Source organism: Necator americanus, chromosome III, assembly GCF_031761385.1.
Source record: "Necator americanus strain Aroian chromosome III, whole genome shotgun sequence".
NCBI lineage: Eukaryota > Metazoa > Nematoda > Chromadorea > Rhabditida > Ancylostomatidae > Necator > Necator americanus.
In genome coordinates this window covers 23,756,565-23,776,279 of record NC_087373.1, presented here as the reverse complement: position 1 = coordinate 23,776,279, position 19,715 = coordinate 23,756,565, and the positions used below count along the sequence as shown (strand labels likewise).

General features: G+C 42.9%; 2 protein-coding genes across 4 annotated transcripts; one reads left to right on the top strand and one right to left on the bottom strand.

Annotated features, from left to right (window-relative positions):
- Positions 1-134: 134 nt before the first annotated feature.
- On the top strand, positions 135-7,850 carry RB195_010683 (uncharacterized protein; the record flags this gene model as incomplete). 2 transcript variants are annotated; one of them, XM_064191804.1, is made up of 4 exons in its annotated part: positions 135-193; positions 2,453-2,652; positions 4,844-4,978; positions 6,835-6,974. In XM_064191804.1, the coding sequence occupies 4 exons, from the start codon at positions 135-137 to the stop codon at positions 6,972-6,974; spliced, it is 534 nt and encodes a 177-aa protein (XP_064049388.1). The 2 variants fall into 2 exon arrangements, with proteins under 2 accessions (XP_064049388.1, XP_064049387.1); XM_064191805.1 differs by lacking the exon at positions 135-193 and adding an exon at positions 7,817-7,850 and having other exon boundaries at positions 2,454-2,652; positions 6,835-6,970.
- Positions 7,851-14,925: 7,075 nt separating this feature from the next.
- Positions 14,926-19,622, bottom strand: RB195_010682 (uncharacterized protein; the record flags this gene model as incomplete). Of its 2 annotated transcripts, XM_064191803.1 has the most annotated exons (6): positions 17,556-17,689; positions 18,468-18,588; positions 18,775-19,020; positions 19,098-19,363; positions 19,428-19,527; positions 19,590-19,622. In XM_064191803.1, 6 exons carry the CDS (start codon positions 19,620-19,622, stop codon positions 17,556-17,558), a joined length of 900 nt encoding a protein of 299 aa, XP_064049386.1. The 2 variants fall into 2 exon arrangements, with proteins under 2 accessions (XP_064049385.1, XP_064049386.1); XM_064191802.1 differs by lacking the exons at positions 17,556-17,689; positions 18,468-18,588 and adding an exon at positions 14,926-15,066.
- Positions 19,623-19,715: the final 93 nt, after the last annotated feature.

Sequence of the window (19,715 nt, the reverse complement as noted above, 5' to 3'; positions counted from 1 at the left end):
ACTATTACGTATACGACGATATCGCGCTTCCGATTCACATCAGGAAGGAAAAGGAGTAGAACAGAACACCTAAATAAAGTAGCTTAAGCAAGACATAAATTCATCCACTGGTTCCACAGCACTTGTTCTCACACATGCACCATCTCGGCATAGTGGTGGTACGACGTGCTGGGACACTTGATCGACATACAAGGTACGATTTTACATAGTAGCGTTGAAAACGCGGATTTTTTTTTTTTTTGAAGCCTCTGACTGCCATGTGCTCATAGACGCGATAGTCGGAGCCGGTGCTCTGACCCCTTCACTTTTGAACGGTTGGCGAAATTACCTCCTTCACTTTTGAACGGTTGCGAAAGGACCCCCTTCAGCTGAGGAAAGTCCGGCTTCTCCCTATCGCACCTATGCATTTGCACCTACAGATGTTGCTTCATTCGATAAGTGCAATTGGTCTAGGAAGTTGTAAAACATAGGAAGGTCAAAAAGACACGAAGCACGGCGCAGCTGCATATACTGCAGCATCGAAGCAAGCGTGGTGGTGTGGTGGAGCGTAGCAGTTAGGATCGCGGGAGCACCCTTGCTAGCGCCCTTCTTCGCTGCAGTTCGCGAAAGTCCCACCTTGATTCCAACCGCCTCCTCCACCGCGCGGCTTCGAGCACGGACGTCTACGCAAATACACCGTGCTTCATTTCGTTTTGACACTATTGTACACATTTTTGTGTGAGCATCATTTTCGTGCAGTAGCGTTCGAGCATTACACAAATGAAGCAGTCATTACAGACTAAACTATAGCACGCACTAGTTGTAGTAAGCATACGGAATCATGTGAGCGTTCCGCGAAGGCTAACAGGAACCATCATTCTTGTCAGTTACCTTCCGATGTTCTTCAAAATCCAATTAAGCGTGACACTGAGCTAATTTTCTAAATAGTTTCAGCAGTGCCTCCAAAAAAGTAAATCTCTACAATCTCCACGTTACTATAGTTCGAATTTAAAATCGTCACCAGATTTTGATAAATGCCTCAATGAAGAGTTTCAAATGAAGAATTTAAAGCAAGGAGCACACACTCCTTGCTTTAATCATACTACTCTACCATTTATTGGACACGGCTAATTCAGCTCTATGAAGGTTTGCATTCTTCTTAAACTTCATGCTATCTCACATAATAGCAAAACGGTAGCTGTGGTTTCCATTCCTTTCTTTGCCTCTTTGTGACGGCAGAAGCCTGGAACGCTATTTGTGAATCTAACCAGAATGAATTTTATCAACTGGAAGTGCCAATAAAAGAGCAGTTGCAAGCAAAATATCTGTGGTAAAATGCCGTTTAGGGCGAGGGGGAACTCAGTGGCCCCATTTTTTTCTGGAAGTAACTAATTAAATCAGTTGGGGCCCTAACAGCATTAGTCTAAGAGGATCTACGACATGTAAGCCAAAGTTACTAAGAGAAAAAAGTGAGATAGAGCATTCAGTAATAAGGACGCCACTAAGTGCCCCCGCCCCACTCCCAGCTGCATTTTCTTCAATATCTGATTTTCTCTGTAAGTTAAGACGGATCTGCACCAAGAGCACCATCACAAGTAGGAATAGAAAAAACACTTTAACAACGGTAGATAACAACGGTAGAGGTCGGCTACAAACGAACTGAAGGTCAGTGCAGTTGCGGAAGCGGCGGCACTTGAAACGCCACGGTTGAGATCGAGGTGAACCTCCGCTAATTTTGCCTCATATCTCCTCCCATCATCACTCGCAACCGCCAGCTCAACTCACTTCAAGCGCAGCCGCTTACGCAATTGTACCATGTACAATTTCACACCGCTTCCTCCCGATTATAGTTTTTAAATAAGCCCGCGAAGGATCGCAGAAAACAATCATGAGTAACCAGTAAGTGTTTCCGAGGGAGAATATGTCAGGAGTATTCACAAGTAGTTGTGAAACGTACATCTCCGTCGACGCATAGTCGGATCAAGCACGGTGCACTTGCGTAAGCGGCTGCGCCCGAAGCGGTGCGGTGGAGCGCGGTGGTTAGGATTGAGTGGGGACCCTCGCCAGCACCATTCATCAGTGTAGTTCGCAGTGGTCCTACATCGATGCTTGCCGCTAGCTCCACCGCGTCGCTTTCAGCGCAGCCGCTAACGGAACTGGTCCGTGCTTCATGGCGATTGGATTCTACTGTAAGCTTGATGGGAATTTTGTGTGCGCTGTGGAAGCGGTTGTGTGAACAACGGTAAAAAGTGGTGCAGGTAAGCAGTCCAGAAATTCCGAAGTGCGAACGTAAGAGTGGCTGACATTGTGAGTCGAATAAGCCTACCTCAGAGGTTAAAGAAATTAGTTGGATCGCTGGTTTGCAGTGATGTAATGGTAGAGGACCACCAACATAAAGATCCCAATGCCAAGAATGTTGGCGGCGATTCCAAGTTGCACATCAGTGATCATTCCTGGAAAATGCTGATTTAAGGATGTGCGAACGGAGACTCAAAGGGAGAGGCGAAAATGGGAACTCCGCCTCCTCGCCAGCACATCAGCATTTCGCTGCGTTGGCTGAGAATCATATTGATTTTGGTGCGAAGCCAAGTGCTGGTCGAACCAACCGTCCACTCCATGAAATGCCCGATCCGTCCAGCGTTGTTAACGAGGATATCCCTCTTGCAGATGATGGTAAGTCCGACAAGAACGTTTGAAGGGATTTATTCTATTTTCATTTCAACGCATGTAGGATTCGCCCCTGCAACATTAGACGTTCTAGAGAATCGTTCGGAGTCGCTTTTGATGTTTCCTTAACTTGCAAAGAATTACAATACCTTTGGATCCTAACCTCAAGTCCTCAATTACACCCCTTTGAACTAACTGGGCAATAAAAACTTAGGAAGAGTTTGGAAAAAGTCAAGGAACTGTGCTTCTCAGGAGGTGCTCCAGTTTCTCCTTATGCTCAGGTAACCTACTGTATTATTATTTGTTATGATCGCCACTGTGGTGCACTTGCGCAGCAGACCTTTGCGCGATTGTTTACTACAAAAGGCTTCGATATCGATTAGGAAAACCTCATGTGGTGCCCAGCCAATGGTCCTTCTCCAGATATTGTGACTTTGGCACCTATACGGGCGCCTATCAAAACGCTTTGTACCGCTGTGATGTTTTCAATGATCTCAGGGTAGGATAAACGAGAACTTTAAGATCACCTCAAAAGTGGGCAATAATAGTACAATGCAGTAGCCACACGGTCGATGGTTCGAAATCGTCCTAGTCGAAACCAAGCCCTTCATCCCCACGGGTCGATGAATTAGTACCAAACCTGTCTGGGGGGAGAGGTTAAAAACACTGACTTGATACAATTTCGTTAGCCACTTCAAGTCATTGTATAGGCTAGATACGGGTTCGTAGACCTCAACGATTACGAATTGCAGTAAAACGCCTTGGCATATCCCAAGTGGATTGATACCCCACTGAGCTAACAACAAAATGTAGGACAACAATACAACATGCTGCCTTTAAGGTTCTTTACAACCTTAGTTTTTGCAAGGTAGCCCGTCCCCATTGCCACCATTGTACACTTTCAGGTTTCCTCAGTGGCCAATCTATTTATTGGTTTTACTTGAATACGAGTAGCGGTGTAGCGTATTCGGTTAGAGGTTCCGCTGTGGCTGCAGCATGATCGATCGGAGATACGATTCAGTCCTAGTGCTAACCAAGTGTTTGATCTCACAGAGATCAGTAAATTAGTCCCAGACCTGTCTGAGAGGATAAGAACACTGACCTAACACATCAGCTCTCACCGGGTGCGTGTAAAGAGGGTCCCGGCGGAATTTCGAGCATGCCCCGTTCATGATTCATCAGAGCAATTAGCGATGGTGCGTATCCTAAAGAGATTCACTTTTGTTGAGACCTAAATAGCTGACTGTGCTTACTTACCGCTAATTCTACGCTGCATCGCCGACTAAGATGTAATTCACGAGCTACTAAATAGTTCTACAGAGTCACACATATCCACTACAATTTTGTGGACTGAGGTGAACTTGTAATCGTACCAGAAGCAAGAGAAATCCTCATGTGAAATATGAGATAATAATGTACCTACTAGCTTCAATTATGTATGTAAAAATTTTCGTTAAAACGAAAAATTCCAGCTTTCAAAAGTAACGATAATGGGAATTGTCGTTATACTGTAACTCCCAAGCTTTTTTGTAGCCTAATTTATTTAACCCAAACGATTCTGAATTGAAGTGAACGTAGTGGCGCATCCCAAGTGGATTGGTTAACGTCAAACACTTTATCCTTTGTCCTTTTACTTGAATATGCCCCTGAGGAGGTTGAGGCAGATTCGTGGATCTCGCTTCACCATTACGGACCCTTATGCGAGTGAAACCTACGTTATCGTTAGAGATTGTTGTTAGACAATTGTTAGTTGTTGGTTGTTAGATTGCCTTACATTTCCTTTGAAAATGTTCGCGTTGTGCTTGAGAGCATTGATCGAAACCCCACCCCTATTCTCTGTCCTAACACATGCCAATTTTGCGTGATCTAAATATCACCATTTTATGGGCAAAGACAAACATTTTATATGAGATCAGATGGGCATCTGGTTAGTATATAATCACTTTCGCGTATATATGTATCTGCCTCACTTTCAGAAGCGATTTGAAAAACACGGTTGGGAAGAGCATATGGCTGTTGAAGTATGAAGGATTGTAGTTCGACGATGAAATACAATCGTTCTTTAATAACTAAGCTTAATAGGAAACTTTGAAGTCATTATCACATTATCAATATTTTATCTCATTCTTCAAATGTCCCTTCATCATATAGTTTCTTACTGTTTTTTCCAGAACTTGTGGAAGAAATTTTTTTCCAGATGACACTGTGTCTATAATTGGAGGAGGAACACCAAGGCCTGCACAGCCTCTGCCAAGGGAAGAGCCACTGGAAGATCCAGAAGAGAAAGCGCGACTCATATCTCAAGTTCTTGAGTTACAAAACACACTAGATGGTACTTTTCCGTGGTTCCAGTCAATAGTTTCTAAAATGATGGCAATTGCAAATTCGTGAGAGTGAGTACTGGGTGGATGTACTATGACAATGGCATGAACGTGGACTTTATGTAGTGTTTGTCATAGCTTGGTCGTTTGTTGGTCGTCGCAGTAAGAGCACTGCGCGTCAGGCATGCCGATCGATGCTGCTGATTAAAAATTTGGATGGTGAGAAGCTTTTATAATGTCATTACTCTAGTTTTTCTAACTGTGAATTCTCACCTTACTGTATTGAACTCCAATTCCCAGCGCCAACTGTGAATTCTCTCCTTATTGTATTGAACTGGCATAGATTAGGTTGGTAGGGCATCTATTGAAGTCTGTAACTCCCGCCTTCGTCTTTGTTGGGTGACTCTATAAGGTTCCCCTAAGATACAAAAAATGTGAGATGAGTGTTGTTGCAATTTTCATCGAAGATGAGCGGTAGCAGCGAAAGGTGCTGTACTTCACCATCAGGGGCGATGGCGCTCGCGATCGTTAAAGGCTTCACCCCACGAATCTGGGGTGGTACAGGATTCAGGCGGATAATGCCTATACGGGGTCGTAGATTGTGGGAAAGAGAGTGATTCCGTTCATCTCTCCCTATATCAGTTTGAATGAACGACCCCGGAAACGCTATGCCTGCGATTCGTCGAAAGCCCATTCGGACGAATCGAAGGCGGGGCGGAGCGCAAAGGCGAATTGCAACAGAAGCCGTCGCAAGAAACAGCGTTCCGGGGTCGTCCGTTTAGACTAATGCAGCGAGAGATGAACAAAGTCATCCCCTTCCCCACAATCTATGACCCCGTCGTATAGGCATGACTCATCTGAAACTAGTACCACCCCAGATTAGTGGGGTGATGCCCTTAAGGTCGTCATCAATACCTATAGACGGTAGCAGAAGGACGGTGAACGCCAAGTCAGTTTTGCTGCAACTAATGCATACACTGCATGGTGCATGGTTCCGTTGTACGTTTTCGTTTTTGCATCTAAGTTTTTTTCAAAAGTAGTTTCTATCGGATTCGAGGATATTCGTCTAAGGCTTACAAAATTTCAAATTAATTCTCGACTTCATCTACTGCAATATTGAACGGTTCGGCTAGAGTTATGGTTTGAAGTTAAAATATTACATTCGTGAGTATTCACATGTTTGCAAAAGGGAAGTCCATATGAATTGAGATTTTTTTTTTCATTCTGAAGAGGTTGCAACTATCTCTTTGATTTCAACCAGAACTAAATGCATAAGGTAGGAATCTTGCTAGAGTAGAGGAAAAAAGGAAGATACACGAAAGTAATGTGTTCCATCCATTAACTATGGATTTTGAGAACTCCCTTAATTCGAAAAAAAAGGAACAGATTGAACACCTTTACATCGGCCTCTTAGACCGAAAGGAAGCGGCAAAGAATTACGGGAATTATTTTTGTTTTAATCAGCGCCGACTCATTTCCGGTTCAACAGAATATCTTCCATGCAATGCTTTGAAAGCGTGTTACTGCTTTTCAGTATCGGAAGGTTCTTGGAGGTGCTTCGTTTTTGTTTCATATAGTATCAGTGCAGTATCTTTTTTTTCTAATCTAACTAGACTCCTACTTTGAGCATGTCGTTCTTGTTGAAGTCTTGAACTCGTCAGCTTCACGATTAGGGAAGCGATTAATTAATGGATGGAACACATAACTTGTATGTATCTTCTTTTTTCCTTTGGAACGCCGTATATTCCACCTTTATGGATTATTTTCATGTCAGAAATCTCCTATGTAAGAGAATTTCACAACACAACTTGCAAACACATGTTTCACTAAATTCGTTCTCTGTGTACAAATGGCTTCATTTATTCAGATCTTAGTCAACGAGTGGATTCCGTGAAGGAGGAGAGCCTGAAACTTCGCTCCGAAAACCAGGTTTTGGGACAGTACATACAAAATCTTATGGCTTCCTCATCCGTGTTCCAGTCATCGAATACCGGAGGAAAACAGTAGGATTTTCTTGATCTTGTTATTTATTCCCTAAATGCTTATCCTTATGTGTTATTTCACTGCTTCTCCGAAAGCCTAACATTTTGCTTATGTATTCTGAGGAGACATTAATCTCACTGCGTTGCTCTGATCTAGTCATGATATGATGGATATAACAACTTTTTAATTGTTCGTACTTGTCGTATTCAGTATTAAACTTTGAAGATGCCTGCCTGCATAATTGTGGAAATGATAATAAACCTAATCTGTCTAAGGTTTCAGTGAACATTCTATTTTAATGTTTTAAGTTTCTTTAAGTGGTTAGAGTCAGCCTTGATTTTGACGGTTGCTGCTTAAATGGCTGATATGTTTTATAGTCGCTCAGGTAGAATTGTATTTTTCAGCTAGGATATCTTGCTAACAACGTCACATTTTTGTCTCGTGTCGAATTATTCAAAAAGTTTTAGAAACTAAAATCCGTGGTTTTTTTTCTATTTTGGTGAACTTTGTCATATACAGTGAAATTTTTTATGATCAGTCCACAGTGTCTCGGTTTGACCGTCATCATTCATGTTACTGGCTTTCTGTTCTTAAAACACCATTAAGAGCCCAGTTATTCAAGGTTAGTAGCTTGGTAGTGAGGTAAAACTTTTCGATAGTGATCTGCCTATATTAAACATCTATTTATCTCTGACCTTGAAACTTGCTAAACTAAGGATGCTTAGTACAATTCTGCACATCACACTGCCAGCGACCCTTAACCGTTTTTCACATACTCTTCTTATTTCATGTTGTGGTAATTTAAATCAGAATGCAATGCATGTTTTAGATTTAGACGTGTGTAGATAACTATCCAATCTTTTCAGAAACGATATCCTTTCAACAGTTTTCGAATGGTGAGCGCCGCTGTGACGTCAACATGCTGATTTGACATTCTACTGTTCATTGTGATGTGTATGTATTCAACTAAAATCTGTTGTGTTGCGCTTTAATAGCGGTTGGTGCTCAATGTTGCTAGAACTTATGACGGCCTGGAATTCGTTGTGTGTCAAGTGTGTGCCATCTTCGGAGCTTTCTTGTGTCTCGTACTGGTAAACCCTGATCCTCTTAAAGCGCGAAGTCAGCTGTTATGGTGGTCACCTTTCTTGTACTATTAGTTTTGAGTGCTCTAATTTCCATAGATAACCTTATATATGGTTGTTTTTTTCTATTTCCTACTAAGATTTTTTAAGGATTAACTCTGCACACCTCAGTTTTACTTGTTTTTCTAAACATCAACCATAAGGATACTTTGCATCCACGTTTGTTCAGATTCCTGGCCTTTTTTCTTTTTTACACCGTCCTTTTGCCTTCCCTTCTTAATGAATGCTCTATTAAAAACGTACATTTTGAAATGACACAAAAATGTAGGGAATCGCATGAATCGATAATTTATAGGAAACGTAACCTTCAGAAGTAGCATGAGTTTCGTCACTCACGTTGATTTCGCGATGCCCATCACTGTGAACGTAACACAAATGAGGTGTGATGCATCCCACATTATTTCTTGGACTGAACTATCTCCAATCCTGGACGCGCTTATCGGCACGGGAAGTCACATATGGCTGTGTCATCGGATTAAGACGGAGAACAAAATTTAAAGTGAACGTTAGCTAAAAAGAAAAGACAATAATCCCATTTCACTGCTGAACCATGTACACGGTCTCAAAGTCAAAGGAGAGTCGGATATGGACGTTACTATCTAGCTTGCCGCTCATTCATCATCTTGCAGACTGGAATTATTACTAGAGTTGTTATTTTCGTGTTTTGTTTCTAGGATGTTTGAAGAGGATAACTGTGCAAACTTGACTTGCATTGTTAACCATCTCAAACTCAACATGGTTTCATATATTACGAAATCGAAGTGGTCCAAGATACTTCCAAAAACCCGTTGCACTTTGCAGGCGTGCTTTGTAATAGGGCTAGTGTAGCCATAAAAGTTGGCCAGCGGTGGTCAGATATATCTTATGGTTAGTAGTTCGTCTACAACCAACTAGATAATTTGAGAAGTGTTGTGATGTGATATGTTTGCTGATTTGAGTCATACAACTTTGTGCGACCACTTACATATGGCAGGGTCAAAATGAACAAACGAAGCAAGCTATAGCGAAGAATGATGGTGGCAGTAGTTCTCCCTCGATCCTAACCGCCACACTACACCGGATCGCTTCGACCGCTGTCGCCTACGAAACTGCATCGTGCTTCATGTTGGTTTGGACCTCTATACACACAGCTAAATGCTGCGCAATGTGCTCCGCAACACCATTTAATGCCAAATGTGCTTCAAATGAAAGTTAATTGTTTTGGGTGGAATTGCATAAACTATTGGGCCAGAAGCGGCGCCTTAGCATCTCGCCCTGCTCGGCGCCTCAGCGTCGCGCGTCAGCGAGCCAGCTAACGACAATTCAGTTTGTTAACCGTGCGTACCCACCTGTATGTCGCAATACTTAGGTTACGGATGAGAATGACCGCACAGTTTCGTGAAATCGATGGGTCAATAACTCGCCAGACATCAAGGCTTTTAGACCCAACAGTCACATCTTGAAGTGAACATACCGGTAGAGGTTGGGCAAAACGTTACTCCACACCACCAAGGACTCAGCAATTTTGATAATTATTTCTTCTACAGTTTGAGTATCGGTCTAGAATGTATTCTCCATAAGTCGATGAAAAAGATCCTCTTTTCGATGAAGGTCACAATTTTTCATGACAGGAACATGAGAGACTGGTGATTGAAAAACAAATTCAACGTCGCCGAAACAATCATATACGGAGGAAATCGTACTGCACATCTAATAAGAAGAGCAAAACTCTACGTTTTGCACCGGTGGTGAGAAATATGTTTCGTACTTTTTCACTGCATGGAAGGAAAGGCAACAATCACTTGATTTTCTGCGGAAAATTGTCGACAACAGACCAATGCTATCCATGACCAAAAACAGTGTTGGAGCACATCCTCAAAATAAACCTGATTTATAAAGAATAGGCTTTTATTTGGCGCCTGTTTCCAGTGATATCTTTACCGCTTGCCGACGCCTAAGAAAGCTAAAACTTTGATGAGTATACGGCGGTCGTAGAGCTGCTCCCTAGCAATTTCAAAAAAATGGTCACAGACCGTGGTCTTTATGACTGCTTCGCAATACCGGGCTGGAAAGTTTGTCCGGATACCAAAAATGTGGTGTAAGCAGCCTAGGCCTCAGTGCTACGTTCAGAGTGATTCGCTAGATGAGTCGTGATGGGCGTGCGATTATTTATTATCTCGATTCTCTCCCTCCCTTGATTATTTATTACTTCGAGTATAGTTTGGCGAAATTATTGCTGGAAATAAACTCTTTCAAACGATTTGCAAAGGTCACTGCTATGAATATTTCTGATGCTGCTTCAAAGAAATCTCACTCCGGACTGGTAAAGCTGTTTTCCCTGATGGCGTGCAACGTGGCGAGCCCTCACCGCGGAAACCGTCGCGCTCTCGGGAAAAACGATGCAATAAGAGAAAAATAGCCACAATTAAAGCAGAAGGGACTCTAGTGAACTAATAATACAGGATAAAATTCATAGAGATGGGGAGGGAGGGAGGGGGGGGGGGGGGGGAATTCCTCTAAACTCTAAACCATGATCATGGAAAAAAATGATAGAAAAGAACAAAAGGACAAATAAAACAAGAAGGAAAGGAAATATTGCTATATATCAAAATGGAACGATAAATGTTGGCTTAGTCATACCACCAAACCACACACCCTTCCAACTTTGTATAGCTTACCTATGGACAACTTCGTTCCTCAGAGGTGATAAATAAGTCACGAACAACAATCAGATCTTAATATAAAAAAGAAGTGGTACGGAGTTGATTGTAGTTCAACAGTCGTTTCTCAATGAGTTTTAGAGTTCCCAGTAGTCAGGCGTTTTCAAGAGGGAAAAGCTCTTTCTCGATTAATGGTTACTTTTGAAGAGAACACATCGAAAGAATCACTCTCAATATATATATATATATATATATATATATATATATATATATATATATATATATATATATATATATATATATATATATATTTGTCTGTGTGTCACGAAAATACTCCATAATGATGCAAAACCCTACACCGGTGAGGTTCCGAACCATCGCCATGCACATGATAGGCGAGCACTTTACCTTTTCACCATTGTCTAAAATTTGTTAGTTATGTATGTTGGCTTTGATAAGGCAAGTTAGTTTTTCTCATATGTTACTGAGGGTAAATAAACTTTTATGTGAATGTGTACTTCTTTTTACAGATTTTCAAACTATCATACTATATAATAACGGCTTATTTAGTCACGTACGTGGGCCTGTGTATGTGCGTGTCTCAGTCAAGAAATTTTAAAAAGAGGGGGAATATTATGGCGTCGGTTTGGTGCGCTGGACCCTCAAGGCGGTAAAATTGGGTGAGACGGGTACTATGGCGTCGAATTCGTGCCCCGGAGCCAGATAGCTGTAAAATGGGGCGGGACGGATCCAACGCGGTTGAAGTGGTGCGCGGGAGCCCCAACGCAGTAGAATGGGTTTCTGTGGTTCCTTCGCATTTCTCAGCATGTCCTGATGCTGCTAACATCCTATCTTCAAAAAGAGGAAAAGCACGTGCGAACGGCTGCTTATAGTACAATACATAGTAGCCAACGTTTATGCGATCTGACGTAGAACGTTATTTTTATCACTACGATAGTGATATTCATAATGAATAAATAATGAATGATAATGAATAATCACTACGATAGTGATTATTCATTTCATGTTAGCACTTCGCTCTTTGCTAATAGCTAAGAACGGAGGAGACTCATACTTCGAATAATGGTTCCAAAATGTGGCGATTTGAGAGAAACATAGATATTAAATCAAGTTTGATTGTTCTCCAAATACAGAACCGATGCGTTTAGGGAAAGCCTATAAAATCTTTCATCTATGCTTAAATTTTCGGGTAAAAAAAAATTGAAAAAAGCGTTGATAGAAAAAAGCAATTCTAATTTCCCAAAAAATGTCGCTACTGTTACTTCTTACTGATCGGTGAAGGCGAGCGAAGCGAACAATAAAATAAGCCTGAAGTGCGGCTTTAGCCGGACGTCCAGGCTGGTGTATATATATATATATCCGTTCTCCTCATCACTGCGAATATCAAAAGGAAGAATAAGTTAGAAATCTTTTGTAGATGGAAAGTCAAAAAGTTGAACGTGCTATGCGTTTGAACGAGTAATGACGGATGAAAAACAGGCAATTCTGTCGAAAGGCAGAAGGCAAAAGAAGGACTGCATTGAAGAGGGACTTGCGCGATCGTTTGTGTACGGGTTGTGCGCCGCTTCTCAACGTTACACTCGTAGATTGTTCTTTCCCCCTGAAAATCCATATCGTAGTAAGTTTTATATCCATTCTTTTCTGTTGGGAGTATCAAATAGATATATTTTAGTCCGCTCCTTTTTCGTCGTTTTCTTAAATGCCGCATGAGAGCGAGTAAGTACGCAGACGAAATCGGTATCAATGATAAGAAATGGGAGTTTTCCTTCTAACATGGTAAATTCTTCAAAAAGAATAATTTCAACGCGAATAGAAAAGGCGATCCGATTAGCAAACGACAATTTCGAGGAACTACACAAAATTCAAGAATGTTTCAAAGAAAGTATGGTAATTATCTTAACCATTTGTACGACAGCACGGCTCTTAATGTGCAGAGCTGTCTGTTTTTTGCCAGCATGGGACAACTCCGCTCACCGGCAAGCCGCACACTTTTCAACAGTTATTTGTCTGATTTCCTAATTTTTAAAGGCAGCGTACCACCAATCTGACTTGGTGGGAGAATCAGCTAAAAAAGAAAAGCTAGGAATGGGATTGTAGATTGCGGGATCCACCGTGGTTCCGCTCATCTGTTTACAACAACTCCTGTTGCAACGTGCAATCCTTCTGCACGCGCCGCACCAGGTGCTAACGTTCGAAGATCATTGAGCTTTCCTCGACTGCCTACTCAAGTGAAACCAATGCACAGACTGTTGGAGTGACCGAAACGTGTACACAGAGGGACGTTCTAACGTACCTTATAGGGAATAAAGCTGTCCCCACGCCATTTTCTATAACGATGATTAGGGAAACATGAGAGGAACCGCCCCAGATCCACCGCATCTCTAGCTTTTTCCGCCGACTCCATCACGTCAGGATCGTGGTATGCTGCCTTTAAAGAGTTTTTTTGTACCTAATAATTTTACTCCGATTTATTATCTGTTATTAAAATTACTTCATTGCTAAAATATAGTTTATTGCAGCATACTCAAAAAGCGAGCTGTCGTCAATGGGTTAAAAAAAGTGGTTCAAGGTGGAAGAAAACGAGATATTTTCAAGTGACTGGGTCCAACGAAAGATAATTACCCTAGCAAAGGCCCAGGGCTGAAGGGAATTCTATTGACGCAGCATACTACTTGCACCGAATGTAAACTGTTATAATCTATATTAGGAGAGCTAACATGAGGATTGTTCTGCAAAGATGTATCTTAGCAAATCCGGAAGGATTTTCGTGGCCATTTTCAAAATGTTTTACTTTCGTTGGCCGTACATGCGTATTTTTCTTTAAAGATAAGTCCATCGAACGTATTGCGTCAGCCTGGCGTAACCTCGTTGAAGTCGAACATTGGCTTGTTCCCATCGGTGGATATGGCCATAATCGGTGAGAGTTGGTGTCGAAGTCAAAGTGACTTAAAGCCTGATGCAGTTGAGGAAGCGCCTGCGCTATAAGCAGCGCGCTGGATCGTAGCAGTTGGGATCGAAAGCTACCCTCGCTAGCACCAGTCATCGTTCCAGCCCGGGTGAAGCGATAGCTGCACCTTGATCACAACCATCAGGTTCACTGCTCTCCGAGAACAGCCACTTACGCAACTGCATAGAGCTTTATGTCGTTTTGAGCCGACTGCTTACTTTGCGATTTGGATAAACTGGATGAACGTTCAATGTTGATAGTTTCCTCCCCTCTATAGTTTGCAGAAAAGTGTAACCCTGTGCAGTTTTCTGTTTTGAAGTGGAGCCGAAATTCAGATTCTACTTCGAGTTCAGTATAGAGGTTTATTCAGAAATGTAGGAATTTCTTCCGGTTTGTGATAGTACCGTCTTCTTCGTGAAATTCTGAAATTAACCTCTTATTGCGTTTAGATTGAACTCTGTTTCACTGGGAAAGATTTTGCTGCAAACTGGTACAGGAAGTCGGCGCATTGGAATTGAAGTGTAATACTTGCTACTTACAGTTGTCTTTGATTGTTCATCTTGTTAATATTTGATATAGATGCTAAAGAAAAAATTATGAGCTGAGGTACAACAGTTCTGCTGATGTTATCCATATATCGTTCCAAGTTGTCAGTCTGCTACATAATTATTAGGTTGGTGCAAAAATGCGCATTTTCAATCATTCACTTCGAAATGCTACAACTCGCCTTACTATCAGCTTTATCAATCGAAGAAAGAACCACTACAGACCACGCATCTTTGCTACAAGTTTGCTTATTTCCGGTGCATAAAAGTCCGAGCTTTCGGGGTCCTTTCCGAAAGTGGTTTTCGGCATCACCTTGGTTTTGGAAAAACTTACCTCTTAGGCAGCTGTCTAGATTTTTGAAAAAGTGATAGTCAGTTGGCAAAAAGTCTGGCAAATATGGTAGGTGAGGCAGAGTCTCGTAGCCGAACTCGTTCAACTTCAGAAGCATCACATTTGAAATGTGTGGCCGAGCATTGTCGTGTAGGAGAATCGAGGCTTTTCTCTTCACTAACGCCGGGAGAAGAAGTTGGATTTTCCGGTGCATTTCGTCCAGTTCGTTGCACTAATTTTCTGCGGTGATGGTATCGCCAACTTCCATTATCTGTAGTGATTACACCTGCAGCACACCACCACACAATCACCATAGTGTTATTCGGGTGCAATTTCGGTTTCGGAAACGGCTAGGGAGCTTCTTCGTTGTCTATCCATTGAGCAATACGCTTCCTGTTGTCGTAAAGGATCCATTTCTCATCGCACGTAACAATACATAACAATACGAGAAATGGATCGTTCTTCTTGCGTGACGGAAGCGTTGACCAGAACTGAAAACGGCGATTTCTTTGAGACTCGTTCAGTTCATGCGGCCCCCTCTTTTTCAACTTTTTCACCATTCCAATTTTTTCCAAATGGCGGACAACTGTTGAATGGTCAACGCTTAGTTCTTGGGCTCTCGGAGCAGGCGGTCGTCAGTTTCAAAAGGGCGGTCGTGACCTTCCTTATTAGAGGCTCATATTCCCACAACGAAACCTTTGGAATCAACGTCGTACCGTGGATTCCGTTGGTGCTTCTTTCACCCTAAACAGCGTTGATGTTCCAAGCTGTCCCTGCCGCAGACCCGCCTAGGTTGAATTCGTTGAAGAAGATTTGGTGAGAATCTTGCCTGGACATATTATCTTTTATCATCGACCCCGATGATGTATAAGGGGCGTGGTATAAAGGACCGTTCGCGGTCTCCAAAAGACCGCAGCCACCCACGAAACGGCCATACAAGAAGTAAGCACTCTCGCCAACCGTCAACGCCGTCATCGTCGTCAACAAGCCACAAGCCGTCATCAATGCACCTGCACCAAGCCGAATTCTCAAGACACCATCAGCAATCCACTAACCCAACGTCAGCTCGCCACCCATGCCACTCCACAAAACTCCGCAACAGTCCAGCCGTACGAAGAAAACCATTTGTTGAAGTAGAATTTGTTTCGTAAATTATTACTTTATGCTGTTGTCGCTCGCGGCAGTATCATCGCCCCGATGATGTATAAGGGGCGTGGCATAAAGGACCGTTCGCGGTTATGGTTATGCTAGGACATTACGACTTGTACGGTCAAAGAGTGCGGCAGACTACGCTCTGCCCACTTTTTCATCTAATCCTATTGCTGACAATTGTTCTACTCACCTGTACTCACATAATAAAGACATTCCACTGAACCACCTCTTTTTGGTCTGTTCAAATAGGGTTATAAAATACCCTAAAGTCTCTAGTCACCCACTCACACATCTTTTCTAAGTCTTGATACTCACCAAATTCTCTTTCAAAATTGCTTAGCATTAATAACCACAACGAAATGGGCTACAAAACGCTATACGGCTTCTAATACTAAAGATAGTAAGTTGCGCAGTCGAAGCAGCTCTCAACCCACGCAGGGAGTAACCCAATAGTACGCGCAGCGTTTTTCGCAAGCGAACACATGCGGACGAGATCATATTCATGTGATAGAGAACTGACTTCTGTTTATGGAAAGCAAAAGATATTCAGATAATTTTTGCTATACTTCTGAATTTTCGACTTTTTTACTATTAAATTTTCCTGAGCCTATCTCGGCATTTGACTGGATGACTCAGCTCTCTGGCTGATCAATGGCTGTCAGATTTGTGACTAAAAACAAGAACATGCATAGTGGAGTCATATGTAGGGAAGGAATGGAGCTGATAACCATTTAGTTATCTGTTCAGGAAATTTTTAATTTTTTTTACTACTGAAATATTATTTAAACATTTGTAATTCAGTTGTGGATTAATATTTCAGGCTGAATTTTTTTTTGTGTGTTCCTTACATGAATACAGATATGTGGTAAAAATTTCACCCAAATCCGCTGAGTTTTTGTTTCCACCAAATTGCTGCGCTTTTGCGGCTCTACCTTAAGGGGCGGAGCTAGCGAGTCGGGACCGGCGCCATTCGATCCGGCGTGGTCTGGTAAGGTATTGTGCAAAATTTGATCCCGTTTCTTCGTTTCTTCGCGGAGGAATGGGCGTGCAAAAGCGATTGTCGAAGATCGGTGGTAAGCGCAGTGCGGCCGGCCGCACAACTTGTGCAGCCGGCCGCAAAGGCCGCTGTTCAGGCATGAACTGTGTCGATACCGTTGCCACTCGAAAGAGAACGGCGATAAGGTATTATTAACGAAAAAACTCGTGGCAGGGAGATCGCGTCTTCTATTTTTTTATTTTTGATTTTTTTTTTTAAATTTTTTTATTAACGAAAATATTCAAAAATTCATATCTCAGTTGCGAGTTAGAATTTTGAGCTGAAATTTTTCGTAGATGTTTCTCACAAGAGTACTGACGTTTCGTAAAAATTTCATGCGATTCCGTTGACTTTTTGTTTCCGCCCAATTGCTGCGCTTTTGCGGCTCTCACGGAAGGAGCGCAGCCATTGAAACGGTACCGACGCCATTCGATTCGGCGTGCTCGACTTATTCAATGTGATAGAATCGACTCCGTTTATGAGTTTCTTCAAGGAATGAAATAAACGCGAAGCGCTCCGCAAACTGCTTCTCTCCACTGGATAAGCGTTTGTGAGGCCGGCCGCACCACATGTGCAGCCGGCCGCTCCCGCTCGAGGCGATTTTGGCTTGGACGCGACGTCGCGCGCGGCGAAACAGTACTGATAGCATTGAGGTGTCCCACTATAAGTAATTGCCCACAACTTATTTTTCGAGACGGCTGAAGGGCCGTCGCGGAAAAATTCGGGGTTGGACAGAGTGACGCGTAATGGATATTGAAGATCGAATAAAGGGATTTATATAATCCTTTGAGGCTATAGCTTATCCGTATCACTCGGAATGGTCGGATTTCGACGAGATTTGTTCGGTGGGGGTTCTCGATGACGCTGATCATAGTCGTATGCGACCGGTTGAGTATGGGTGCATGGGGAGGCGGATGGAGGATACCCTTAGGGCACCTTGTTGTTTCCGAATTCGGAGCGTTAGGAATGCGGTGAGAACTGGGGCACTGGGATTTTCGATGACGCTGATCACAGCTGTATGCGACCGGTTGAGTATGGGTGCATGGGGAGACGGATAGAAGTTGCCCTCAGGGCACCTTTTTGTACCTTAGACAGGGCAGTGGGGGTTCTTGACGACGCTGATCACGCGTATAGCTGCCCGATGGAGAAACGATCGGATTGAGACATGCCGGAAGATCCTTTTAGGACATATCTACCTTTTTCAACACTAAAGTTTGTGCGACTAGACATAAACATTGCGCGCCGACATTGTTACCAGAAATATGTGCAGTAGCCTGAGGATACCCACTCAAACAGATATGTCTCGTGTTGGATGAGTCAAGGGATCGTAGCTGTTTCTCACAAAGTAACAACAAGTTTTTTTTTTCAAGCGATTCATTATTCAAATCTTTATCCTCTCCTTATCGTTGCACACGGCGTACACGGTTCGTGAGCGCTAAGAGCTACTGAGCTCAGTTCATTGTAACCGTAGCGTTTGATTGGAGGAGAAGCGGCCGTAAGCGCGTAAAAAACCGAGAGACGTGAAGAGATCACGAATGCGTGTGTGCCTTTGTGCCTGTGTGTCTGTGTGTCTGTTTGTGCAAGACGTGAATTGTTGCGTACGATGTGAAAGAATAAACGGGTAATGTTTATTTTTAATTTATCATTCTTGATGTTCAGATTTATTTAAAAAATTTATCACGTTCTGCAGACTTTCGCGCATACATCTTGCCAGCAACACCGATAAGGGCGGGAAATCGGAAAGAGTAGGAAAGTGTAGCAATGTTCCAGCTCTGTACTCGGCATCTATCGGTTGCCGTGAACTCGTTCCGATTGTCTGCCGTTTCTGGAAAACAAAAACATGTTGAAATATGTGCATCCTACAATCTCTGCAAACCTTTTCACCACCACCCACCATACACACACACACACACACACACACACACACACACACACACACACACACACACACACACACACACACACACACACACAATCACAACCGGGACGTGGTACGAGTAACGCAACTTACCACAGGGTACACTTTGTCATTATGTCCAACGTAGGCGAGGCAACAACTGTAGCGCTGTTTCGACGATACGGGCAGGCGAGGACCGAGCAGTAATACAGCTGGGTGACGATCGCGATCCATACGTTTCAGGATTAGAATCACTGCGTTTCTCCGTCTGTACGCGTCCTTGTATGCAGCCAACAACATACGACAAAGATTGTTTGTGCAATCTGGTGGTACCGTTATGTCAGCAGTGAAGTGTTCTTCCTAAATATGTTTTGTACTGGTATATAATATATATATATATATATATATATATATCATATCTATCATATTATGCTCACCCCTGACACACCAAACACCACATTTCGGCTCCGTGCGTATGCTGTAAACGCATCGCCTCCTACGTCTTCGAGAAGAAAACCTCCAGCTCCTGCTTTACGTGCCGCCGATAACAACAGATCACGAACACCGAAGGGTGCACGGCGTAGTGCAGATCCGAACACTTGCTGGGACAACGATGGATCACCACTCCACGGCTCTGCCTTCGCTTCAAGTTTGGCGGTGGCCACTTCCGTGGTTGTTAATGGCTTGAGGCAAGCGGTTGACTCTGTATCGGAAATATGACGGTAGTTTTGATGTTTACGGCGAAACGAAAACTACGCGATACCTACCTTCGACTAGCTGTGGATCGCACACATTACAGATACATTTCTTCCGCAAAAACTCTTTATTGTACTGCTTTCCGTAATCCCACAGCAGCTGTTCGCCTACCTAAAATTATGCCAGCTTTCTAGAGGATAGACAGCGAAAAGACCGATGCTGCCACCACGAACCTTGATCTCTCGTATCGCTCTAAAGTACACCATTGAATCGAGCCTTCCTTCGATGAGCGTCGTATAAACGTGATTCGCTAAATTGGGATGTTTCGAACTGTGATTCAAAAGCCTTCCAATAGTAAC